The following is a 22,062-nucleotide window of genomic DNA, read 5'->3' as shown; positions in this document are numbered from 1 at the left end:
GACAGGCTACTGAGGAGGGACCACAGGACATGTCCACAGTATATCCTCCTTCTCCTGTCTCTGCATTTCTCTCTTCATTCCCTTCTACTCCTGGGGCTGCATGTGGGTGGCTAAGATGGGATTGCTGGACCAGTTTCATGCTTTGCTCTATACCTTGGAAGTCTAGTGTGGTGTTCTCAATGAGAATGGTCCCCATAGGCACATGTATTTGAATGCCTGGTCCCTGGCTGGTGGAACTGTTTGGGAAGGATTAGGAGGTGTGACTGTGTTGGAACAGGAACATCACTGGGGGCAGGCTTTGAGGTTTCAAAAGTCCATGCCATTCTGTTAGCTCTCTGCCTCCTGCTTGTGGATCAAGAATGTACGTTAGCTACTGTTATAGCGCCACGCCTGCTTGTTTGCTGCCATGGTCCCTAGTAACCATGATTCTAGGGATTCTAACCCCCAGTAACCATGAGCCCCAGTAAATGTTTTCCTTTATGTTGCTTTGGTTATGGTGACTTCATAGCAATAGAAGAGTAAGTAAGACACCTGGGTCACCATTCCAAGCTGTCATGATGGGGAAAAGCCACTACACTGTGGCCTCATCTTCTGCATTTGGTTTAAAACTCATTTCCAAATTCTGATGCAGACTGTGCAGCTCACATCTGTTCTCATGTCTCAACCTCAGAACCTTCCGTCTTTACCATGCAGTGGGGCTGGTGTCTGACAGGCACGCAAAACCAATATGGCCACATGTCCATCCAGCCCACACCATGGCAGAGCATCTTGTTGTGCCCAGCTGGCCTCATAGTGAGTAAATATCGAGATCACTGCACACATTGTGCAGCTAAGCAGCACATCAACCATCCTGAGGAATCGGATTCCCCTGCACTGCAGGTCGGGGTCCTTTGGCCCACATAATCAGAGTGGGGCCCATTTGGTGGGCCTTCCAGAAGGTGCTGGCTGACCACTTTAGGTCAGACAGAAAAAAGAGGCTTCTCTGGGTTCCTTTGCTTCTGTAAGCATGGCGACCCTGTATGTCTCAATTGGTATATGCAAGTGTCCCGGTGACCTGGGCTCAATGCTGACTATGTTCACATGGGCTAAGCCCTTTCCTTGAGTGACAGCTTTGAAGACAGACCTGTGCAGACTAAAGTTAAGACAGTAATTAAATGTAAATAATTGATGAAACCAGCTGTTGTGATGTCTGTCACACTAGTCACCTTCCCTGAGGTCTGTGGCAGAATGGCTAGTGCAGGTCACGGACTTTATGAGTGCACAGAGAACACTGCGTATGTGCCAGGTGTCCCTGTGACCACACTCAGTTCCCACGGTGGTAAGACTATGGCCACTTAAGATCTAGGAGAGGCTCCCAAGTATTCACTTAGGATAAAAATCACATAACAGCCTTTCAGAGTCCTTAAGCATTAGACAACTGACATTAAGATTAGGTTTTGCAAAACTTAGCTAAAGTGGCAATGAGGATGAACTTCCCACAGCAGCCTCTTACCTCACTTGTCCTGAAGGCCACCCTGTAGTTGAACTGGGACCCTTCTTTCTCCTTGGGATCTTCCACCTTCTCCCTCCGGATGCTGACTGCCACAGGGCCAAGGTTTTCATCTATTCCAAAGTAGTTCTGGTGCTCTAGGATTCAAAAGAGCAGAGTCAGGGGAGAGAACAAGTGACGCAGCAGTGACTGGTTTATGTCACAGGTCCCCAGGGAAGTGCCACAAGGCTACACCATGATTCCTACGCACAGGTGGAATCTTCTGGTCTCTTATGCTGCCCTATCTTGCTTCACCTCACGCGCTGCCTCTCTGTTTCTTAATTCTGCTTTTCACTGCCAGTGTCATGAGGGTCTCTACCCAAAGCTGCCATTCTGTAGACAGCACCATCAGCAGGATGGGTGACCATCTTCGGCACTGTGGAGGGGCATGATTCCTCAAGAGTCATCACTGAAGGCTGCACTGCTCCCTTCCATATGGAAGGCGACCTTCTCCGACTGAATGAGACTCCTGAGGTTACCCAATGAGCCGCTCTGACTGGTCAGAGTAATCTTAACCATCAGTGGAGTGCCAAAGGTCACCCTGTCATTAAACTGTCTCTAGTGTCGAAGGAGAAATTTAGTGACAGGAAACTCATGATGATTACTGGGCTGTGAAGGTCACTGGTCCTACAAATCCAGTAACTCCCTCCACCAAGCTGTCAGTTCACCTTTTCTTTCCCATAAGTCCCTGGTCCTTGAAAGAGACCCAAGTCACACAACACCATGGCAAGAATGGGCATTGGGGTATGCCATCTACCAGGCACAGGGTACCACAGGGCACACAGTCACCAGCCTTCACTCATCTGCATAACAGCCACATGCCAGGCGATATTTAGCAGTGGGGACACAGGGAAACATTCAAGGAAGCAGTTCCCACTCACAATGTGAATCTCCTGGTTAGAACCCTTCCAGTGATGGGACACTCCTTGCCCCGTGGACTACTCGATCTGGACCACAGAACAACGAGGGGTCACCATGCCCTACTGCAGTTTCTACACTGACTCATGTGTCTGCAGAAACAGCTCATCTTACCGCAGCACAGTAGAGGCAGTTGGGCTGTGCAGAACAATTGCCAACATGCCCATTAATGCAGCTTAAGAGCATGTCTATCGCTGACAGCTATATCACAGTATTCGTGCAGAGCAGGTAGTAGATGTGAACCTTCAGGAACTGTTCATTCATTCCTCAATGTGAACCCCAAGGAACTGTTCATTCATTTCTTTAAGAACCACAGCCTGGCTAGTTCTCAAAGGGTTGTATTCTTAAACACTGATATTCTTTCACCTTTATGCAAAACACCACATTTGTCCCCTGTGAATGTTACCTTCTAGGTTTCAGTTAATCTTACCCAACTCCTGGATTTTGAGTTGGGGAAGCCTGTAGACTCTGAAAGGCTCTGCAAGCCATGGTTTTATGCTCTGAGAACTTCTGGAGAGATCTGATGTCGCCAAAGGGGCAACTGTCTGCTCCACTCCAATCAACACTGTTCAAAATGGTTCTGAAATAGAAACCATTCATTTTATACTGATTGGGGAACCAGACTAATGTAACACTGGCATTTTGTCCTTCTGGAACCAGGCAGAGCCAGAAGCAGCAAGGAGGCTACTTTGGGGGCTGAAGGTGAATCAGTTTCAGAATGGAGAAAGCCTGTATGGTGGGTACAGTATGTGCTGACACCAGCCAAGACAATAGTCACAGACCTAACTCCAGCGCCACCAACTCATGTCAGGTTTGAAGGTGAGCAGCTTTTGTGACTTGAATCGGTAGTTTAAAAGCAATAATAGGAAGTTAACTGTTTATATCAGTGTATCTTGTTGTTCTTGATGATGCATTAGTGAAAAGGGGCCCAAGGCACTGCACCAACCTGTCTTTAGAGCAGACACTGCATCAGTACCAAACTTTCCAAGCTGCAGCTAACTACCCTCACCTATTTGAGGCTTTACTGTTCTTGGCAACACTTTGTAGCTCTCTGTGGTGGTCACTGGTTTTTCTTCAGATCTGACCTCTGGTTCAAGGTGTTTTAGAATACATGCCACACCCCATATGTATGTGCATATGTATATATGTGTGTATGTATGTATATAGACATATATATGCCATATTTATATTTCAAATATACATATTTCAAAATCTCAAATTTCTAACTGTTTTCTAACTGGCTGCTGAAGATTTTTGATCTGAGTTTTCCATTGGTATGTTCCCAGGTGATGGCCTGGGAAGATCAGTTGTGCCTACAGTCCTTTTAAAAAGACAATGGCATATAATCCTCCACTGAAACAGAAGCCATATTTTGAAAAGCTGAAGAACTATTAGCTTCTTCACTAAAGATGACAAGGACACAAACTAGGGAGCAAGAGAATAAAGGAAGGGTGTCCCTCCTTATAGCTCTTTCTGACCTACGTTGCAGCCACATCTTGCTTTCATTTCTGGCTCTGGCTCTGGCTCACTCACATTTCTGCATGCACATGCAGAGGTGAGGTTCCCATGGTCCACAGGCACCATGCCTGCACCCGCAGACTGCACAGGGTTATGCCCCAGCAGTCTTTGCTAGGAACCTCCCAGTGCCTTTGGTTTCAGCAAGAAGCCTGCAGGATGCCTGCATGTGTTTCTAAAGAAATTAACATTTTCCCCTAGATTTGAGAACATGCTGTCCAGCTCTTATATAGAGTATGCCCACAGACCATGAAGATGTGAACAGAGTCTATGCCCCCTCCCCCACTTCCCCAGAGGAAACAAAGACAAGGCTTTCAAAGGACATCCTGCATCCCTTTCAGGAAAGACCTGAGAATTTCGTCCTGAGAAGTCTGCCACTCTGAACAGAGGCTTGTGAGCAAGCCCTTCTTAGCTGTGTGCATTCAGACCCTTGCCCCCCCACAGCCTGGCCTTATTTTCAACCAATGAGCTGATCATTTCCATAAAATTGTTTCAAGAGTGAATCAAATGAAATCCTTCCCTGCAGGATGGATGCTGTGAGGAGGCTGTTGATAAGTTGAATGAAAATCCACACATCACTTGAATATAACAGAACATGATAAAAAAAAAAAAATTGGTTAATAAGATTGCAGTGTGAGAAACGAGAATCACAGCATCTTGGTGTATCCTGGATACTCCATCAAGAAGGGGGAAAATTCCTAACTTCTATGAAGAAAAAGGACTGGAATGTCCTAGGACCTCAGCTCAAGGCTGTTTCTAGACTGCAGTATCCTGGAAGGCAGATTAATTGGTAAATCACCAAACAGTCGAGCAAGGAAAAACAGGTACTCTGCGTGCTTAGGCCCAGGCTCAAGAGATAGATGAGAGCAGCTTTGCCAGGTTGTGGTGCCCAGGAAAAGCACAATGCAAGGTCACAGATGCCACAGGCTCAGAACCCCTGTCCCCAGGCCTCTGCCTCAGTCCCATGCAGAGGGGCTGTGATCACCGTCCCCTACAGTGCAGCTCACTGGTCCTCTGCCGTACAACAACTAGCTGGTTTTTGCATACTGCTCATTGGGGTGACATGCTATCGCCGGCGGCTCTCTCAACTCCTAAGACGGACTGTACACCACCTTCCCCTCTTCAAAACTGTGTGCCTGCATTTCAAACCAGTCTACACTGTGCTCTAGGAGCTATGGACAAAATACAATAAATGTAGGGCAAATGGGTGAGTGAAGATCCCGCCTCAGCAGATCACTGTGAAGTCATGCCCAGCCTCGAGAAACCTAGCTCCTGCCAAGGCTTGCTGCTCTGTGAACCTGTTTCCATGCAGGAAAACTGAGGTACTGGTGCTGCCACACGCCTCTGACCCAAACTTAACCAAAGCATTACTGAGCATGGAAAACCTGCAGCACTGGAAATAGTGAAATGTGCCAAACGCTACACTTGACTTCAAACAAAACCCATGAGGCCCACGTTCCAGGTGGGGCCGAAGAGGAGGGGTTAGGTGACTTGCTGTAGGAAATGATCCGCTGCACATGTTAGAATGTAAACAGACAGCGGCAACAACAGCACTTCCAGGAACAGCTTCGGGGGATGACTTTATCTAAGAGGTAAAAACTAAGCCATGGGCTGGGGAGATGGCTCAGTGGATAAAATGCTTATCATATACAAACTGCATGAAGACTGGATTCCTAAACCCCACTAAAATGTCATGTAATTCCTGATAGGTAGGAAGAGGTGGAGATTGGGGGTCGGGGGGGTGTGTGTGTGTGTGTGTCTCTCTACAGCAAGCTGGCTGGCCAGGCCAATGACATCATAAGCGCTGGTTTCAACTGGGAGACCCTGTCTCTAAAAGAAGGGTGAAGAGTTCAGAAGGACTCCTGTTGTCAATCTCAGGCCTCCAAATGCATGTGCACAAACACAGATGTGCAACCATGTACATGCAAACACACATATACATACATGTGCTAAAAAACAAATCGGTGACATGGGGAAGCCAGCAAAGCATAGAGACGGACAATAGTTCCACCAACAGATGACACACAACAGCATGTCATAAGGTACAGTTCCAAAGAAATCAGTGCACAACCCGAAAGACTAGGAACTGAGGGAGCCATCCCAGGCTGCCTTGGTTCACTGTAGTTTTTAGCAACATGTTCTCCAGAAGAGGAAGACATCTCTGAGTATAAGAAACAGGCTACCAGGAAGGCACAGCTGTCTAGCTTCTGTGCATTCTCAGATGGGAGGGGGCATTAAGCTTGGACTTAAAGCCAAAGGAGGCTTTGCTAGTCCCCGAGCTCTCCACTTTGGCCATCAAGCAAGCCTCACAGAAACAGCAGCAGCATCCTTCCTGTTTCTCCACAGCTGACCCAAGACCTGCTGAGGTCCAGTGTGAACAGGCCTTTGCAAGTTCTTAAACTGACTCCTTGCATCCTCACTGCCCCGCAGCAGGAGAGCAAGTGTGTGGCAATGTCCTTTGGTGCCAGAGTCCCAAGTACAACTGGGTAGTTCCTCCTGTTAGGAGCTCCTGGACTCAATAGGACCTCTGTTTGTGGCGGTGACGAGGGCCAGGGAGAGAGGCTTCGCGGAGTCCATCAACGGTGCCTGCTCAGGGAGGGACGTGTGTCTTAGAAAGTACTGTTGCTAGGTGTCACTCTGTTCACCCATGCGAATCTAAGTGTCCAACTCCCTATTATTTTAGTCACCGGCTGTATAAAATGGGAAGAAAAGGCAGGGGGCATGAAGTTCAAAGGAAACACAGTCATGAATCACTCAGTAGTTGAGTTCGGGGGATTCATAAGACACACCCCTCCCCCAACCCATGCCCCTGCATTGGTGACACTGGAGTGTGTCTGGAACCAGGTGGCAGGCTTCACCAGACACTCCTCGCCCCATCCCAGTCCCTTCTGCTTCTCTCCTCATCTCTTAACCATCAGGACAAAGCACTGCCCTTCAGTGCTGGGCCTGCCTAGGGGACAATGGCCTCTTTCAAGAGAGAAAGTTCCCACACACTTATGTAAGACATGCGAGAGGGCCCATGCTGTGTGACAGGCACTGCTCTAAGTCCTTTGCAGGACTCCCTGAATCATGAGCTCAGTTTAAAGACAGAGCTGGGTAGGGGATGAACCCATGAGTGTTGCCCACTGGCCCATCCTTGGTTATCAAGCATGGACCCCCAGCCATTGACAACGGGCAGGCACTTCAGCCTTATGTCAAAGGGGCAGTTCCCGAGCCCCCATCCACAGAATAATAAAATGGTGCTGTGACAGAGAGGGCTAGTGGAGGGGTTTGGTTTCTGTTGTTGCTTTGGTCAGTACTGGCTAGTGAACTTAGGGTCCTGTGCATGGCAGGCAGACAAGTGTGGTTGGTACAAACAGCCCAGCTCCAGCCCACAATAAACTCTCTTCTCTGACTCACTTGGGCACAGCATCCTCCACTCTAGTGCTGCAGAGGAAGGCTAGCATTGGGAAAGGGAGCCTCTACAAAGAGCTGGGTGGAGCAGCAGGTGGAAGTCATGAAGATGTGAACCGGAAGGATGTGAGGACACCCCGGTGCAGCTTCACTTGGGAAGTGCCATTGCCACCAACCCTTCTGTCCTGCTCCTTCTAAGTCACCTCCACCTGACAACTGATATGACAAGAAGAAATCAAACGTGTCCTGTCAGGTGACATTTTATAAAGGAGGGAGGGAGGGAGGAAGGAAGAAAAAGGGAGACTGAAAGAACAGAAGGAAAAAGTGAGGCAGGAAAGAAGAGATCAAGGGAAGGAGAGCGTCAAGGTTAGTGCTGTTAACTTCACAAAATCTAGAATCACTTGGAAGATGGGCCTTTGGGCATGCTTGTGGGGATCATCTTCACTACATTAACTGACATAGGAAGATCCATCTTAACTGGAGTGAGACCACTCCCCAGACAGGGAATCCTAGATTGGATAAAATAGAGAAGACAAGCTGGATACTGGCTTGCATTCATCCCTCTGTTTCCTGACTGTAGATGTGATGTGGCCAGCTGCTTCAAGCTCCTGCTGCCTAGACTTTCCGTCCATGATGGATTCTATCCCGACCGTGAGCTAAACTCGACCCTTTCTCCCTTAAGTTGCACTGTCCAAGTATTTCATCACGGCAACAGGAAAAGAAGCTAAGGGAGACAGGAAGAGCATGAACTCATGGCTGGCAGCTGCACAGGAGTCCCCAAAGAGTCAAGAGCTGAATCTGGGATGTTTGCAGGACTCTTCCAAGTGGCCTGTGCTACCAAGGAAACGCCCCAGAGACGGGACAGTGGTAATGCAGAGCAAAGGCCTTATCTTTTCCTCCTGGCCATCACCAGAGAGTGAGGGATGTTATTGCTGCTGGCCATGCTTACTGTCATGGCCATTTCCTTTCAAACTCTCAGGAGGATGCAGAAGGACTTGCTTGGACAGGTCATGCTGCCAGCTCTGCTTATGGGGCCAGCCACTCCCTGGTTGACGGGTTCACAAAGTCACTGAAACATCCTTTAGTGACTGTCATGGGACACACCCTGGCATCAAGAGCCACCTCTGCACATCCATGGCCCAGGACTTACAAAGCCTGCATAAACATCAGACAACCCACAGAACCAGGGGTTTCACAAGGAACAGAGAAGAAAATAAAAGGTGCTTTAGAGGTTTATCAGTAGGTCCCTGAGAGCTGCAGGGAAGAGCTCTGAAGGGGAGAAGGGGGAAAGACAGGCAGCTACTTGCAGAGCCCCGCCTCAGAGCCCGTCCTGGCGGGTCTGCTTCTAACCAGTGACATCCACTTGCTGGCGAGCTCGCAGGAGCACCCTGCTCTGCTTTGTCCAGGGACTGAGGCTACGGGGTTAGGCTAGTCTGTACAACTGAACCCCCAGACTCCGGCCGCCCAAGTCTGGTCACTAATGACTCCATGCAGACACCTCTGCTGCCAATTTTAACTCAAGTCACACTGGGGTCACAGGCAAAGAGCTAAGCCTTGAGGAAGCAGGAGTCCCCCTTTGCACTGACGCCCTAAATCTTTCCCTTGAGGCCACTTCCCCCTCAGCCTGGAGCTTATTAGGCTTCTTCCCAGAGGACAGCCGTGGAAGCAGGGGACCTCAGGGCCTGCGGCACATTCCCTCATTCTGCTGGCTTTACAGAACAGTCTAGAACTCTGCTTTCCAGCTACTTCCTAGGTCCTCAGCTAAGCCCCTAATCAGGGATGAATCAAAGACCCTGGCACTGCCAAGCAGCACAGCTGTATCCCTCACCGTTCACTCCGGGGTGTGTACACACAAATTATTTCTGGGAGCTTATTAACTTATTTTGTGTACTGACCTAAATAGTCTGACAGTGTTGCTTCCAACGATCCCCACTGCCTCCATCAGCAATCAGAAAGGGCAGAGGAAGTAAGTCACTGCAGAGAGGTCTTCAAAACAAGTGGCAGATGAGCAGAGACCAGAGTAGAAACCACCTCCCGGGACAGACTCTAATAAGTCCAGTGGTGGCAATGGCCCGGGGTAGTAATCGTGGCTCCTCTCACACATACTCTGGATGTGAGACACAGTTTGAGTGGGAAGCTGTAAGCATTTGCACAATAGGGCCATAGAATCCTAATGCCTGATGCCCTAAACTATCCAGCACTCAGGTGACCAGATGCTGGGCTGCTTATGGACTTTAGAGTGTGACAAATCTAGATTTAACTTCATGTGCCTGCTTTCAGCTGTGCCAATAGTCTTGGTGAGGAAGGCTGCTCCTCTCTGGTCCCTTTTTGAAAGCCAAAAGCCACTGACTTCTTCCTGGAGACCAGTCCTCCACATGTCTAATGCCTGGTAGCCCAGGGACAGGCACAGCAGTGAGGATGGCAGTTAAGTCAGACTGGAACATAACCCAGAGGTTCCCGGGCTTTACTGTGACAAGCAGGAAGAGAGGAGAATGGGAGAAAGGAGCGCACTGCTAACCAAAACCTGTGGTGAAGACAGTGCAACCAACGGAAGGGAAAACAACTTATTTTATTGTATATTGAAGACTTCTGTGGTAACACCAGAAGGAATGTTTTATCTCTGCCCATGCAATCGTATTCTCAGGACCGTGCACATCTGGTTAATTCATAAATTCTGTCAAAAGGCTTTGATATATCCAATGTATGAATCAACAGGTAAGAGCAAAGGATGGCGGGAAAACCCCTCAGAATTACCCAGTCTACACAGTGTTAGGAGCTATGTAGAGGAACAACATAGGACAGATATAATCACAGAACGTTTAGTAAGATGGGTAAAATCTAAAAGAAGCCTGATGTCAGAGGAGGAGGAAGCATGCTCTTGGTGGGGATTGTGAATCAGCAGGAGAACCAGATGCTGGGGCTCCTAACAGGCTACAGTGGACAATTACTGACCAAGGACAACCCAAGTCCAGTGGGCCACGGCCCTGGGACCCTGAGGAAGTTGCTCTCATGCAGTGAAGCTCATGGCAGGCCCTGAAGACATAGTCCTGGTATGATTTCAACATGTCTCCCACAAGATTATGTGTTAAGCAAGCGTCTGTAGCTGGTGGTGCTACTTTGGAAGGCCCTAGAAACTTTAGGAGGTCGAACTTACCTGGAAGAGCAGGTCACTGGGGTTGTGTCACTGAAAGTGACACCTGATCCTCAGTCTCTTTCTCCCTCCCTCCCTGTCCACTGTGCAATTAATAAATTCTCTGCACAACATACTCCCATGTCCACCCTGAGAACACAAGGACACTTGACTATGGACTGGACTCTCTGAAATTCTGTCAAAAGAAATCCTTCCTCCTCTGACGCTATTCCCTCAGGTGGTGGGTAGTTTGGTCATAGTACGTTTTGTAGGACTATCCTCTGAGCCAAACCGCTGCCATCTTCATCAGATCAGTGGTGTCTGCTTGCAAAAGATCACCACAGCTAGGCTTTTTGATTGCTGATGTCTTGTAAAAGGAATAGCAGGGAGGGTGATGGGGCCCTTACCCGAATACCCAGGCATTCCTCCCAATCAGTTGCATGTTAATTCTGTCCTACCTGCACGTGGTCTCAGAGAAGGACTAGAGCACATGGGCAGTGAAAGAACTAGGGAAGAGGGATCCCATCTATGTAGCCATCACGGAATCATCCACGCTGGATCAGACTTTTATATACCTACCTGCTCACAATCCCTCACATATACTCTGTAAGTAAGCCTAATAGACCTACCTATTGGTTCCCGAGAGTAAACACTGGTAGAACTATACCTTTGAACCTGGTTTGTCCTTGGGACATGGGGGGCAGGGTTGTGAGTGAATGTTGTTTTGTTGTTTATGTGCCCCCCCCCAGGTCAGAGCCCTTGAAGGTAGCCAGGTGCCTACCTTTGCCATAGAAGAACTTGCGGTAGTAGTAGGCCCCCAGGTCAACGTGTTCTATGATGTAGCGTTTGACCTTCTCCCTGTGGATGGGTTGGTTCTCTCGAGGCACCTCCAAGACAGAGACGCCCGCATTGGTACAGTGTGAGCTGAGGGATGACTCAAAGGAACAGCTCTCCCCAGAGCTGAAAGAGGCTGAGTTGGCCCGAGACAGCGCGATGCGCCGGTCGCCCTCCCCACCAGTCTCGTTTCGGAAGTAAGGGCAGCTGAGGACCAAGTCATTGCTCTTTCCATCGCCCTCGTCAGCGTCCGGGTTCTCTTTGGAGTTGAGGTCTTCCTTGCTGCCCAGTGGGGACTCGCAGCCTCCAGCTGGGCCTACGGGAACTGGGGTCTGTGATGCAGCCGAGGCCCCTGTGGTGATGTTCTTTCTCTTCCCCACGCTAGCCCTCGTGGCCATGGCTTCGTTGATGTTGAAGAGGATACTCTGCACATCATAATGGGCAAAGCACCTCTGGCAACTCCAAGGGCGGATGCCCCGGTCCAGGCGGCCCTCCTCTAGGTCAGAAGTGAACTTGAAGGTCTCATGCTCACTCTTTACTGTCCGAAGTTTTCGGAAGAGTGATGTTTCCACTTCTGATTTTAACCTGCGCTTGAAGGGCTTGTCTCTGTCCCTCCCCATTAAGAGCCCGCCATCCATGTAGTCCAGTCCCGAGATGCGGACGAACTCTCCTCTAGAAATCTGGGCTGCAGCATGGAGGCTGGGGGAGATGGCGGTGTTACAGGGGAAGAAATCCGGAAACCCAAAGGAGCTGGTCACCTTAGGATCGTAATTCTCCACTCGGTACCCTCGGAGCATGGCAAAAACGTTCTCTCCAGACAGACCCTGCCTGTCAATAGATGAAGTGCTCCCATATTCCCTGTGCAGGGCAGCTCCGGTGTTGGGGTTGACTGCATGTTGGTCCAGGACATCCTCAGTATCGATGTCACTAATGGTAACGTCGCTGTTGCTCCTTTGTCGTATGGGGTGGAGTCCCCTCTGGGGAGAATGGACGAAGATGTCTCCAATGGTGTACTTTGCCTCCACAAAGTCCAGGTCCAGCTGCTCTTCTTGCTGCCTGTCACCCTGGTCATTTTGGCCATTCTGGATGATGGAGGTGACACTCTCATAGCTGGACTGAGAACGGCTCTCCCACAGTGTCTTGCAGGCCAGGTCTTTGGAGCAGTCCTTTTTCGGAGGCCACTCAGACACTCTGGCCCTCACTCCCATCTTGGGCACTGCTGGGGTACTGTTGGCTGGCCCACCACCACCGCCCTCACTTGGACTGGAGGTGTTCAAAGGAGCGGGTCCCATGCTGCCATTGATGGCTTTAAATTTCCGAGCAAAATAATCATCAGACTGCATGGTTCTGGAAGGGTCCTTGAATTTGGAGGTAGCTCTGCCGAGCTTGTGCTTCTCTACCTGTGATGGCCTTGGGTCACTCATGTCCACAGAGGCAAGAAGCAGTCATCAGCAACAATGGTGTGACCCTACCTCTGTGGTCATCACACAATACTATCACAGACAGACAGAAAGGGTGGTTGCCTGGAGTTCCTTTTTCACCAGAAGCAAACAACATCCTCAAAGCACAGTTTCTCCAAAGCCATGGCGAATGTGCTTTCTGTTAGGTGTAATGACACTGTTCCACTTCTGTTCTGATTTTCAGCAGCACTTTTGAAGACTTCTGTCCATAAACCTTTCCTTCACCTGAATTTAAAGACAGAAAACGGTCAATTATGACAGACACGGTTGAGGCCAATGCAGGTCTACAGGCTTGTCTCTCGCCCCTGCCTCTGCCTATATCAACATTCTCACAGTCCTGAGTGCATGCTGCATTGTTCACGTGGCTTAGGTGTGCCTGTCTGTCCTGTTGTACAAGGCCGACTGGAATTCTCACAGAAAACCAAGACCATCGCTCTTTGAGAAACTCTCCCAGGATGCAAGATTTACTCCAGACGCCAAACACTGTAACAGACAAACACCCAGGGCTGAAATGTGGCTGGATCTACTCTTTTCTGTCTTTCTCCTTTATTTCATCTTTAACCATACAAAAATATTGCTAGCACTGCATACTTTCCCAGCTCAGGACAGGCTGGGGACTTATTTTATTCATGGACCCCAGAAAGAAACAGCTCTTTTCCTTCTCATAAGCATAATATCTAACTACAGTTCAGTTGGACAAGATTAAAATCCCAATTAGCTAAACAGTGTGAGAACTTTCTGGAAAGCTCCTGGTGGCCAAGATGAATAGATGGGCATCCTTGAGAAGTGCAGATATTTGGCTAGGGTAGCAGCTGCTTTGCTTTGTCCCCAATACTAAAAAAGCTATCAGTCTGGGTATGCTTATTTCCCCCAGAGTCATTATGTAACTGAAGAAACAGGGATGTTAGGATATGACAAACGAGGGGAGAAAACACAAGCAGATGTCCTGACCTGCGTTCTCAGAAAGACAGAGGAATGACTGCCTCTTCTCAATCTACCTAGAATCACTACTGTTAAAAGGATTGTAGACTGCTGTGGATTGCTGTTATTTCCTATACAATTTAGACTTTTATGAGACCAGTCCCTGAAAACCAAGAGAGCGACAACAGAGGTAAAAAACGCCGACAGTCTCTCCCCGCTTCTGCTGACAAGCATTTGCTTCAGCGACCTGGCTTCTGCAGAACCCATCCGTTCTTCAGATGACTGCTTTTTACAGACACAATAAAAATGTGAACTTAGGAAGTATAATGGTTGGGGGCTAAGGAGACGCTTCAGTGGGTAAGTGTTTGCTATGGAAGCATGAGGACCCAGGTTGGTATTCTTAGAGCCCATGTAAAAGCAGGCATGGTTGTGTGTCTGTAGTGCTGGCATTGGCAAATGGAAACAGGCGGATCTCAGGAGCTTACTGGCCCACCAGCCCAGCCCAAATGGCAAGTTCCAGGTTCAATGAGAGGTCTCAAAAAATAAGGGGGAGGGCATTAGAGGAAATAAGCTGTTATACTTCTCTAGCCTCTGCAAGAACACTCCTGGGGCACACAGGCACATACACATGCACGTATTATCCCCCGCCTCTCCCGTTAATGTTTGGCACAGAGCTACATGAATATGAATCCCCAACAGGTAATACCAGGAAACTCGTCTTTAGGTTCCTAGTATTAATTTATAGATCTCCTATGTAGAGACTCCCACCCTGGTACCCAGTTCCAACTCACCGAATGAACTTATGGAATCATAAACAAGAACTGAGCGTTCATCACTCTGGCCATTTTCAAAAACAATAAAATGTACCAGAAGAGCCCAGAATTGATGGAATACAAGTGGACAGGATAAGCAAGTCAAAGCTACTTAAAAACACAAACATGCTTCTTCTCAAGCCCACAGAAGAACAAAAGAGAGCGAACACCACACAGGTTTTTAAAATGAGAAGGAAAACACGAAGGACACATATTCAAAGCATTATTATGTTAATATAAACATAAAAGAATACCTGAAGTGACATGACAAAAAAATTGAAACCCATAGGAAACTAATAATGTCCTAGTAAAACACACATTCTCCAAACTTGACCCAGGAATGGAAAATCTGAAAAGATTGACTGCCATTGAAAAGAACAGAAACACTTATGCCTAACAAAAATGTTACAAATGAAATGCCAAGGCCACTCTAACAACTTCTCTGAAACTCTCATCTTCCTATTTACATGACTAATACTATCCAAAGTTATGGCGTGACTTTCCCATCTTCCTTCCTTTTTCATGTCCTGGCACACACTGAAGGACCAGTGTGTACCTAACACACGGACACAAAGTGGGAAAACAGCTAAGAACCCATGCACAGCCAACAGTCTGACCACAAAGGGCCCCACCCACCATGGCCTATGAGACGCATGGGGCGTGCAGAGGCTCAGCTAACTCCAAGAGACCTGAGATAGCTGTGGATTAGCATTCCCTCCAGGACCAGTGAGAACAAGACATGGGCCAGAAAGACAAGCCATGAAGCTACAGAAATTAGAGGCTCTGATTCTATTTAAAAATCTTCTCGGCTGGGCAAATAGCTGAGTGGTAGAGCACTGGATGAGTAGTGAGACTCCATGTATTGTTAGAGTGCTCGCTCGCGCTCGCTCTCTCTCTCTCTCTCTCTCTCTCTCTCTCTCTCTCTCTCTCTCCCCCCCCCCCCCCATGGTGACTCTCCCTGTGTGGCTCTCTTCCATCTCTGTCTTCTGTTCAGCCTCATTTTCTATGCCGTGTCTCAATCACATCATACCAAGTACCTTTCCAGTCTTTAGCACCCCCACACTTTAGGCTGTTGTCCAAGCTGCTCCCTCTAATTGGAGTGGCAGCTGCTGGGCAGAGGTGACCACACCACCAGGCCGCTCTCCTCTCAGGTCGTGTGTCCCTGGACCATGTTCCCATAGTGTCCTCTACATTCTCCCTCTTCTGTACTTTACAGCATCTTTCCCAGTCTGTGTGAATCTTCCCTTGAAGCAGCCCTGTGGGCCCAGGGCTACATAATTTTACTCACCATTTCTTTTGTAGAGATCAGTACAGTTTCTAGTTTGTGGTAAATGTAAAAAAACAAAACAAAACCACTACTAAATAAATCAACAAATAACTGAAAGGATGCATTAGGCAGCAACATTTTAATATAAGACTCAAGTGGTATGTCCAGGTACCTATTAAATAAGGTCACCTTCAGCTACACAGTGAGTTTAAAAAAGACAAAGAGTTCACTAGAACTTTGCACATACATGTTCACATGCAAAGATGGATGAGTGTAAACACCTGGGAACCCGGGGGAGGACAGTACATGCCAAAAGGCTTTTCCTCAAACCCTTACAATGATTATGAACTTAACAGCCAACAGCTATTCCATCCTGTGAGGAGGGCGTTCCATCCCACTGAAGTACCAGCCAAATGAGCTGCAGATGCCCCAACCGGCTAGATGGCAAAAGACTGCCACCCTTCATCCTCTCCACCTCCCAGGAACGCCCCCTGGCAAGGCAGAGTCCCGCAGAAGCATGCAATCAACAGTCCCACGGCCCATCTGCCATGGGTCTCTGAGCCCTTGGGCTGTGCAGAGCCCTCTTCTGTTAGGTGGCTTCCTGGGAGAAACTCCTGATGCATGCTGTGAACAGTGCCACTGCCAATGAAGATGTCATGGAAAATGGAATATTCCGGGCACTCGGGCTTCATGACAGAGTTAGTAGCATAAGCCCTGTGGCACAAGCTTCTACATCCTTCTTCTTAACCATCTGCCACGTGCTAGCTCCTCTTGTGTTGTCACAAACAAATACTTGTTTCAATAGTATAGGTTAGCGAATGCAGAGGTCTCAGATGATGAGCTCACAGCACATTTCCTCACGAAACATAAACTTATTGACATATCAAGAGGTGTGTTGTGAGGTGTACGCAGCATTGAATGTGCACCTTCACTAAATGTTGCACTGACCTACCCTGCTTCATCCTGCTAGGAGTAGTAGCATATGGACCACTTGCTGTTTCCCTGTGTCAACGGCCAAATAAACTCATGCTTGCAAGTTCCCAAGTCTGTCGCGTCCACCTCGACCAGCAAGGAAGACGCGACACCAGGCTCTTCTCCAAGCAGTTTATTCAGGAACCTTGAACAATCTTCTGACCCCGGGGAAAGTCATTTTCTTCTTCTCTTTCGCTCATACTCTCTCTCCCAGTCTCTCTCCCAGTCTCTCTCACAGTCTCCACTGGGAAAGTCAGCCCACGCCCTTTATAGCCACTGGGCAATCAACCCCGTGGTGCCACGTGGACAATGCTGCTAGGGTCAGACATACGCAAGCAAGCCAGATTAGGTCCAGGTGTGCAGAAGCAAGCCAGATCCTAGCCTTAGCCAAATAAGGAGCATCTGCCATCGGGAAGGCAGAAACCAGACGCCGCGCCATCTTTGAGGCACGGCCGTGCACGGCTCTCTACAGCTCCCCCTTTATTGTTTTAAGCAGCAGGCAAGAGCAGAGGTCTAATCTCTGCCAAAATACAACTTGGACATTGTGCTGGTGTTAGTCCAGGTGTCATCCACCCAGGGAACACTTGACCCGTCCGATACCCTTTTTTGCAGAGGTGGGAATTAGGGCATCAACCCACATGCAATTAGACTTGCTCTTCTTGGATTTTGCAATACAGCTAGACCCAAGTGCAGTGCACTAGCCTCGCATCCTGCGCGATCAAGCTTTTAATGCGGCCAGCCAGGCCTGGGGAGACTGTCCAGCCTCTATGGCTATAAAGGCTTGGATAATCATGGCTGCATTGCGTTGCTGAGAAACCCTTAGACGAACAATGCACCACAGGCACATCAGGGAGACAAGTACCAGTAGGCCTGCCAGGGCACCTAATCCCGCCCACTTCTTTAAAAAGGTGATAGAATTGATGTTATGGGCAAAGGGTATGGCCAGGCTTTTATAAGAGCCCAGAGTAGTCAGCTGCTCCCGCTGGCACGCTTGTCAGAATCAGGGCTATCAGGATCAGGCACATCAGCTTCCGGGGTGTCATCACGTCTCTCCGTCTGAGGGGCCTGTCGCACCAATTGTTCAGGTACCCAGATAGGGTCTCCGATCCGGGAAAACACAAACAGAACCTCCCGCCCATGTCAGCACGGGATCGGGGCCATGCCGGCTACCCGTGAGAATATCTTTCCACTTCACCATGCCCTTCATAGGGCTGTATGGATTAAGACCTCTTATGGTGGTGGAGGATCTTCCTATCAATAAACCCACCGTGCCTGGCTTCAATCGCTGTTAGCTCAGGTTTTTCTGTGTTGCATTGATTTTCCACAGATCTCAGCTGCGGATGCCTTGTTGTACTGGTTCTGGCATCCACCATTCTTAGTTTCTTAGCGGCTTTTGGAGCTTTTGAAAACCACTCAGACTGCCTGCTTTGCAGTCTACTAGGACACTAACTCTGTATCTCAGGTTCTTTCACCACATACATTAAGCTTAGATTCACAATCAACATTTACACCTTTTGAAACTATAGAACTACTTTAGCAAATATATTTCTTATTACTTCTTATATACTTCTTATCTTATTTCTTATTTAAACTTTCACTTACAACTAACATCTTTACTTCTTACAAGCTTATTACTACATGTCTTAAGACTACCTTAGATACTTCTTGCAAGCTTATATTCTTAAAGGAACTCTATCACATATAACATTAACATCTACTTATCTATGCTTCTTAAGGAAACTGTAGAACTACATTAGCATATATTTCTTATTCACTTATATTCATCTTATATTCATTCTATCTTCTTACTTAAACTTGCATTTACAACTAGCATCTTTACTTCTTACAAGCTTGTTCTTTTATATATCTATTACATTTATATTACTTATACTTATTTACTTACAGCTCTATTTTCACACTTATATTCATAATAACTATTAAGCAAACTCTACAGGGCTACCATTAGCATGTATCTAACTTTGCAAACACTTAAAGATTTCTTAACACAGGTTTAACAAGACAGAATTTTTCATCTTTTTCTACTTCTTACTCTTAATTATTATCACTATCTCTATTAGATTCTCTTAACTAGACAGGAAGTACGTACATCATTTCTAAAGTTTGGAGTTTTATAGTCAGCTTTGTTATAAAGCACTGGGATTTAGTGAGTGTTGTTATAGAATTGTGATAGTTGTTGCTAGGGGACTGTAACATTCTTGGGATGACACCACACTCCAAAGTTGCCAGTTCTCTCAGCCATTCCGAACTGGCAGAGATGCACTGTCAGCGGTAGACGGTTTTTAACTAGAGGCTGTCCCTTCACCCAAATTCATAGTAGTTCCCCTAAGTGCTTCAATTCAGACAAACGTTTCTATCACTGAAAAACTTCACTTCACCCTAAGGGTGAAATTATCATATTTAGCTGCTGTAAAGCTCTTTGCCAAATACTGCACAGCTATAAGGTGATATAAAGTATTTTTCTAAAGGAGCTAGTAAAGCCACAAGTGGCACAGCTCCGAACTGTATTTAGTATTTTCACTTCATTAGCTTTAACTCCTGATGTTATTAGTGGCTGTAATATTGAGCATTGATTTCTTATAAGGAACTTTCAGGTGAAGCTTTTTAAGACAAATTTTTCTGAAGTTTGTTTCCCATCTATAAAGCAGTCATTTCTTTTTGAATGCCTGTTTCTTATCCCCTTAATTAGATTTGCAAAGGAATCACTCATTGCAGGCTGTTTGTTCAAGAGGTAAATAATTTTTAATTTCACGTAAGTTTCTTCATATCTAAGACAACGTTCAGTGTATAAACTGCTCTCTCTTGCTTTAAGGATTTTAAAGTGGCTTGTTTGCTCTTAAAGGTAGCTTTTGTCATCCAACTACCGTAAAAACTTTGCACAGCTATTAGGGTAAATAAGGCATTTTACCAATGGAGCCCCAAACCGTGAAGCGCCTAGTTCCATATCCTTTCAATTTTTCCAATGGAACTGACACTTAAATGATTTTCCTTCTTATTCTTTTAAAAGCTGTATTTTAAGTTTACCATGAACGTATTTTCGAGCTGACAAAAGTATTTCAGGGCAATGTCGCCATCTTTAGTGGAAAAACTACCTTTCCCAGAATGCATTTCCCTTATATCAGTCTATAATAATATCAGTCCCTTATATCAGTCCTTTATATCATTTCCCTTATATCAGTCATTTCCCATAGTTCTTTTCGGGTCTGAGAGTCAACTGGTTCTCTTTTACCAGACTTGCTTACAAATTCTTGCCCGGGAGGTTTGAACAAAGTTTTTTGCTTGTGCAATGGGAGATTTGAACAAGCAATTTACATTTTCAATTATGGGACATTGGGAGATTCCTATTCTCTCCTCAACTGGCTTTAGCAGGTGTCTCTCCTTTATTTGACACTGGCCCCCAAATCAGAACCGCACCTGCCTCGTTAGCCCGCATTGAGGTGGGCAATTTCTGATAGCAACTTTCCTCGGGGCTTGTGTTTGCCTTAGCCAGTCAGTGAAAAACAAGATCGTGTACAACAGCTTTTCCATAGCTCTTTCAGAGAGATCCCCTCCCACTGATCTATCTCATTTTGCTTGTTCCTTCCTTCCCCAGATGCAGAGCTTCAGGTATCTGTCTGCGGCTCTGTACCTCTGCTAGCTGCCTTTGGAAGTAGGGGCTTTTTTTTTTTTTTTTTTTTTTCTCTCCCCCCGAATCTGCCTCAAATTCTAACAGCTTTTTCAGGTCATATTTTTCTGGGGAGGATTATATCCCTTTTCTGTTTCTTCAGAGTCTTTCTCCCAGACAGTTCCCAGTTTGGTCTCAGTTTATCCCCTCTACCCCAGAAAGTTACCGATACTACAGTGGCGGCTTTCCCTGCTACTGAAGGTAGAGCTTTTTGTCTGTTTTCCGGGTCTGTGTGGTTTGCATACAGACTGAAAATCTAACAAGGGAGGTTTTTGCCATTTCTAAACTCCCATTAGGACAGGTGTTTTGCCTTATCAGACCTTCACCTGGCCCAGTCCCCCAGTGGGTTGTATTTGCTTGTCTGGGTGCTCAAGGACAGAGCTTATGCCAGAGGCAATCACCCCTCAGGGCTACACTCCCTCATCTCAGGGAGTCAGTTGAAACAAAGCTTTTCTCTAAGAGGTGCTTTCTGACAGAAAAGAAAGCTTTACTCCTGGATAGTTCTGTTCTGCCCTGGCTGGGCTCTTTCCCCAGACAGCGTTCTGACTCAGCAGCACAACTGCTTCAGACACAGTTCGGCTTTACTGTTTTCCCAGAAAGGTCCTTACTCTGATAGGAAAGCTTTTCTCGGATTTCTTTTTGCAGCTGTGGACCTATCAACCCGGGACTTGTAGGAAAGTGGACAACTGTGCCGTTCCCACTGGCTTTAGCTTTGTTTGTTCATTAGCAGTTTTCCCCTGGGTCCTGCACCTTCCTGCCTCAGCTCTGTGCTCCAGGAAGTTTACTACTGCAGGAACCCTAGTATCCCCGAAATGCACTCCAACTCAGAGACGCTCTGGGTTTTTGGTCAGAAGCAAGGATACAATGCTAACAGTTTGCATTGCTTCAGGGGATCTTTGCATTAGGACCATTAGGAGCACTTTTTCATTCTGAAACCCTCACTCAGAAACAAAACCCTTGATACCTCAGCTCGGCTGTAACTGAAAAGCTTGGCTTTTTTGCTTTTCTCAGGTAAAGTTTTCCGCCCTTTTGGGCTCTCTGTAGCTCTTTACCCACACTCTCCCAAGCGTTTCCCTCAGGGTACTCTGACCCACTGTCTTTTACTAGCTTGAAGAGACAGAGCTTAGAAGAGGTTTTTAGGAACTTGTCCCTGCCTCCTGCATTGCAGGGAGGATTTTTAAAGCTTGAAAGAGAACTTAGAGAGGTTTTGCCATCTTAAGAGGTTTGTTGTTTTCCCTTAGAGCTAATCACAGGTGGTCCCCATACTAATCTTCAGGTGATTCTAATTTTTGTCCTTCTGAGAATGAGTTCTGAAAGGCTTTAGTTTTTAAGAGCGCTTTTGAGAAAGATGAAGGCTTTTTAGAGAGATTTTTTTCCCCAAAAATTTTCCAAGAAAAGCTTTATAGTTTAAGATTTTTTTTTTCCCCAAGAGAGAAAGACCAACTTTTCCCAAAACTTCCCAACTTTAAACTTTGACTTCTTAAACCCCCATTTTTGCCTCAGGGAGAAGTTACTTTCTCCTGCCGCTTGGACTTAGCATTTCAGCTGTCCCCAGGACAAAAGCTTCCATAGGAAACTTTTTCTTCCCCATAAGCTCAAAGAGCTTTTTTACTACCCGTAAAGCCCAAAG

General features: G+C 47.1%; 1 protein-coding gene across 1 annotated transcript in view; it reads right to left on the bottom strand.

The window, feature by feature from the left end:
- Sipa1l2 (signal induced proliferation associated 1 like 2) overlaps positions 1-19,020 on the bottom strand; it is a 92,827-nt gene extending 73,807 nt beyond the window's left edge. Inside the window, 3 exon segments of the mRNA XM_059263803.1 lie at positions 1,493-1,626; positions 11,266-13,003; positions 18,858-19,020. Coding sequence (XP_059119786.1) covers positions 1,493-1,626; positions 11,266-12,742 — 1,611 coding nt within the window. The 5' untranslated portion in view covers positions 12,743-13,003; positions 18,858-19,020.
- Positions 19,021-22,062: the final 3,042 nt, after the last annotated feature.

This window comes from Peromyscus eremicus, chromosome 5 (assembly GCF_949786415.1).
Source record: "Peromyscus eremicus chromosome 5, PerEre_H2_v1, whole genome shotgun sequence".
NCBI classification, from domain to species: Eukaryota; Metazoa; Chordata; class Mammalia; order Rodentia; family Cricetidae; genus Peromyscus; species Peromyscus eremicus.
Note: the sequence above shows the minus strand (reverse complement) of the source record. Positions and strands in the feature narration are given on the sequence as shown.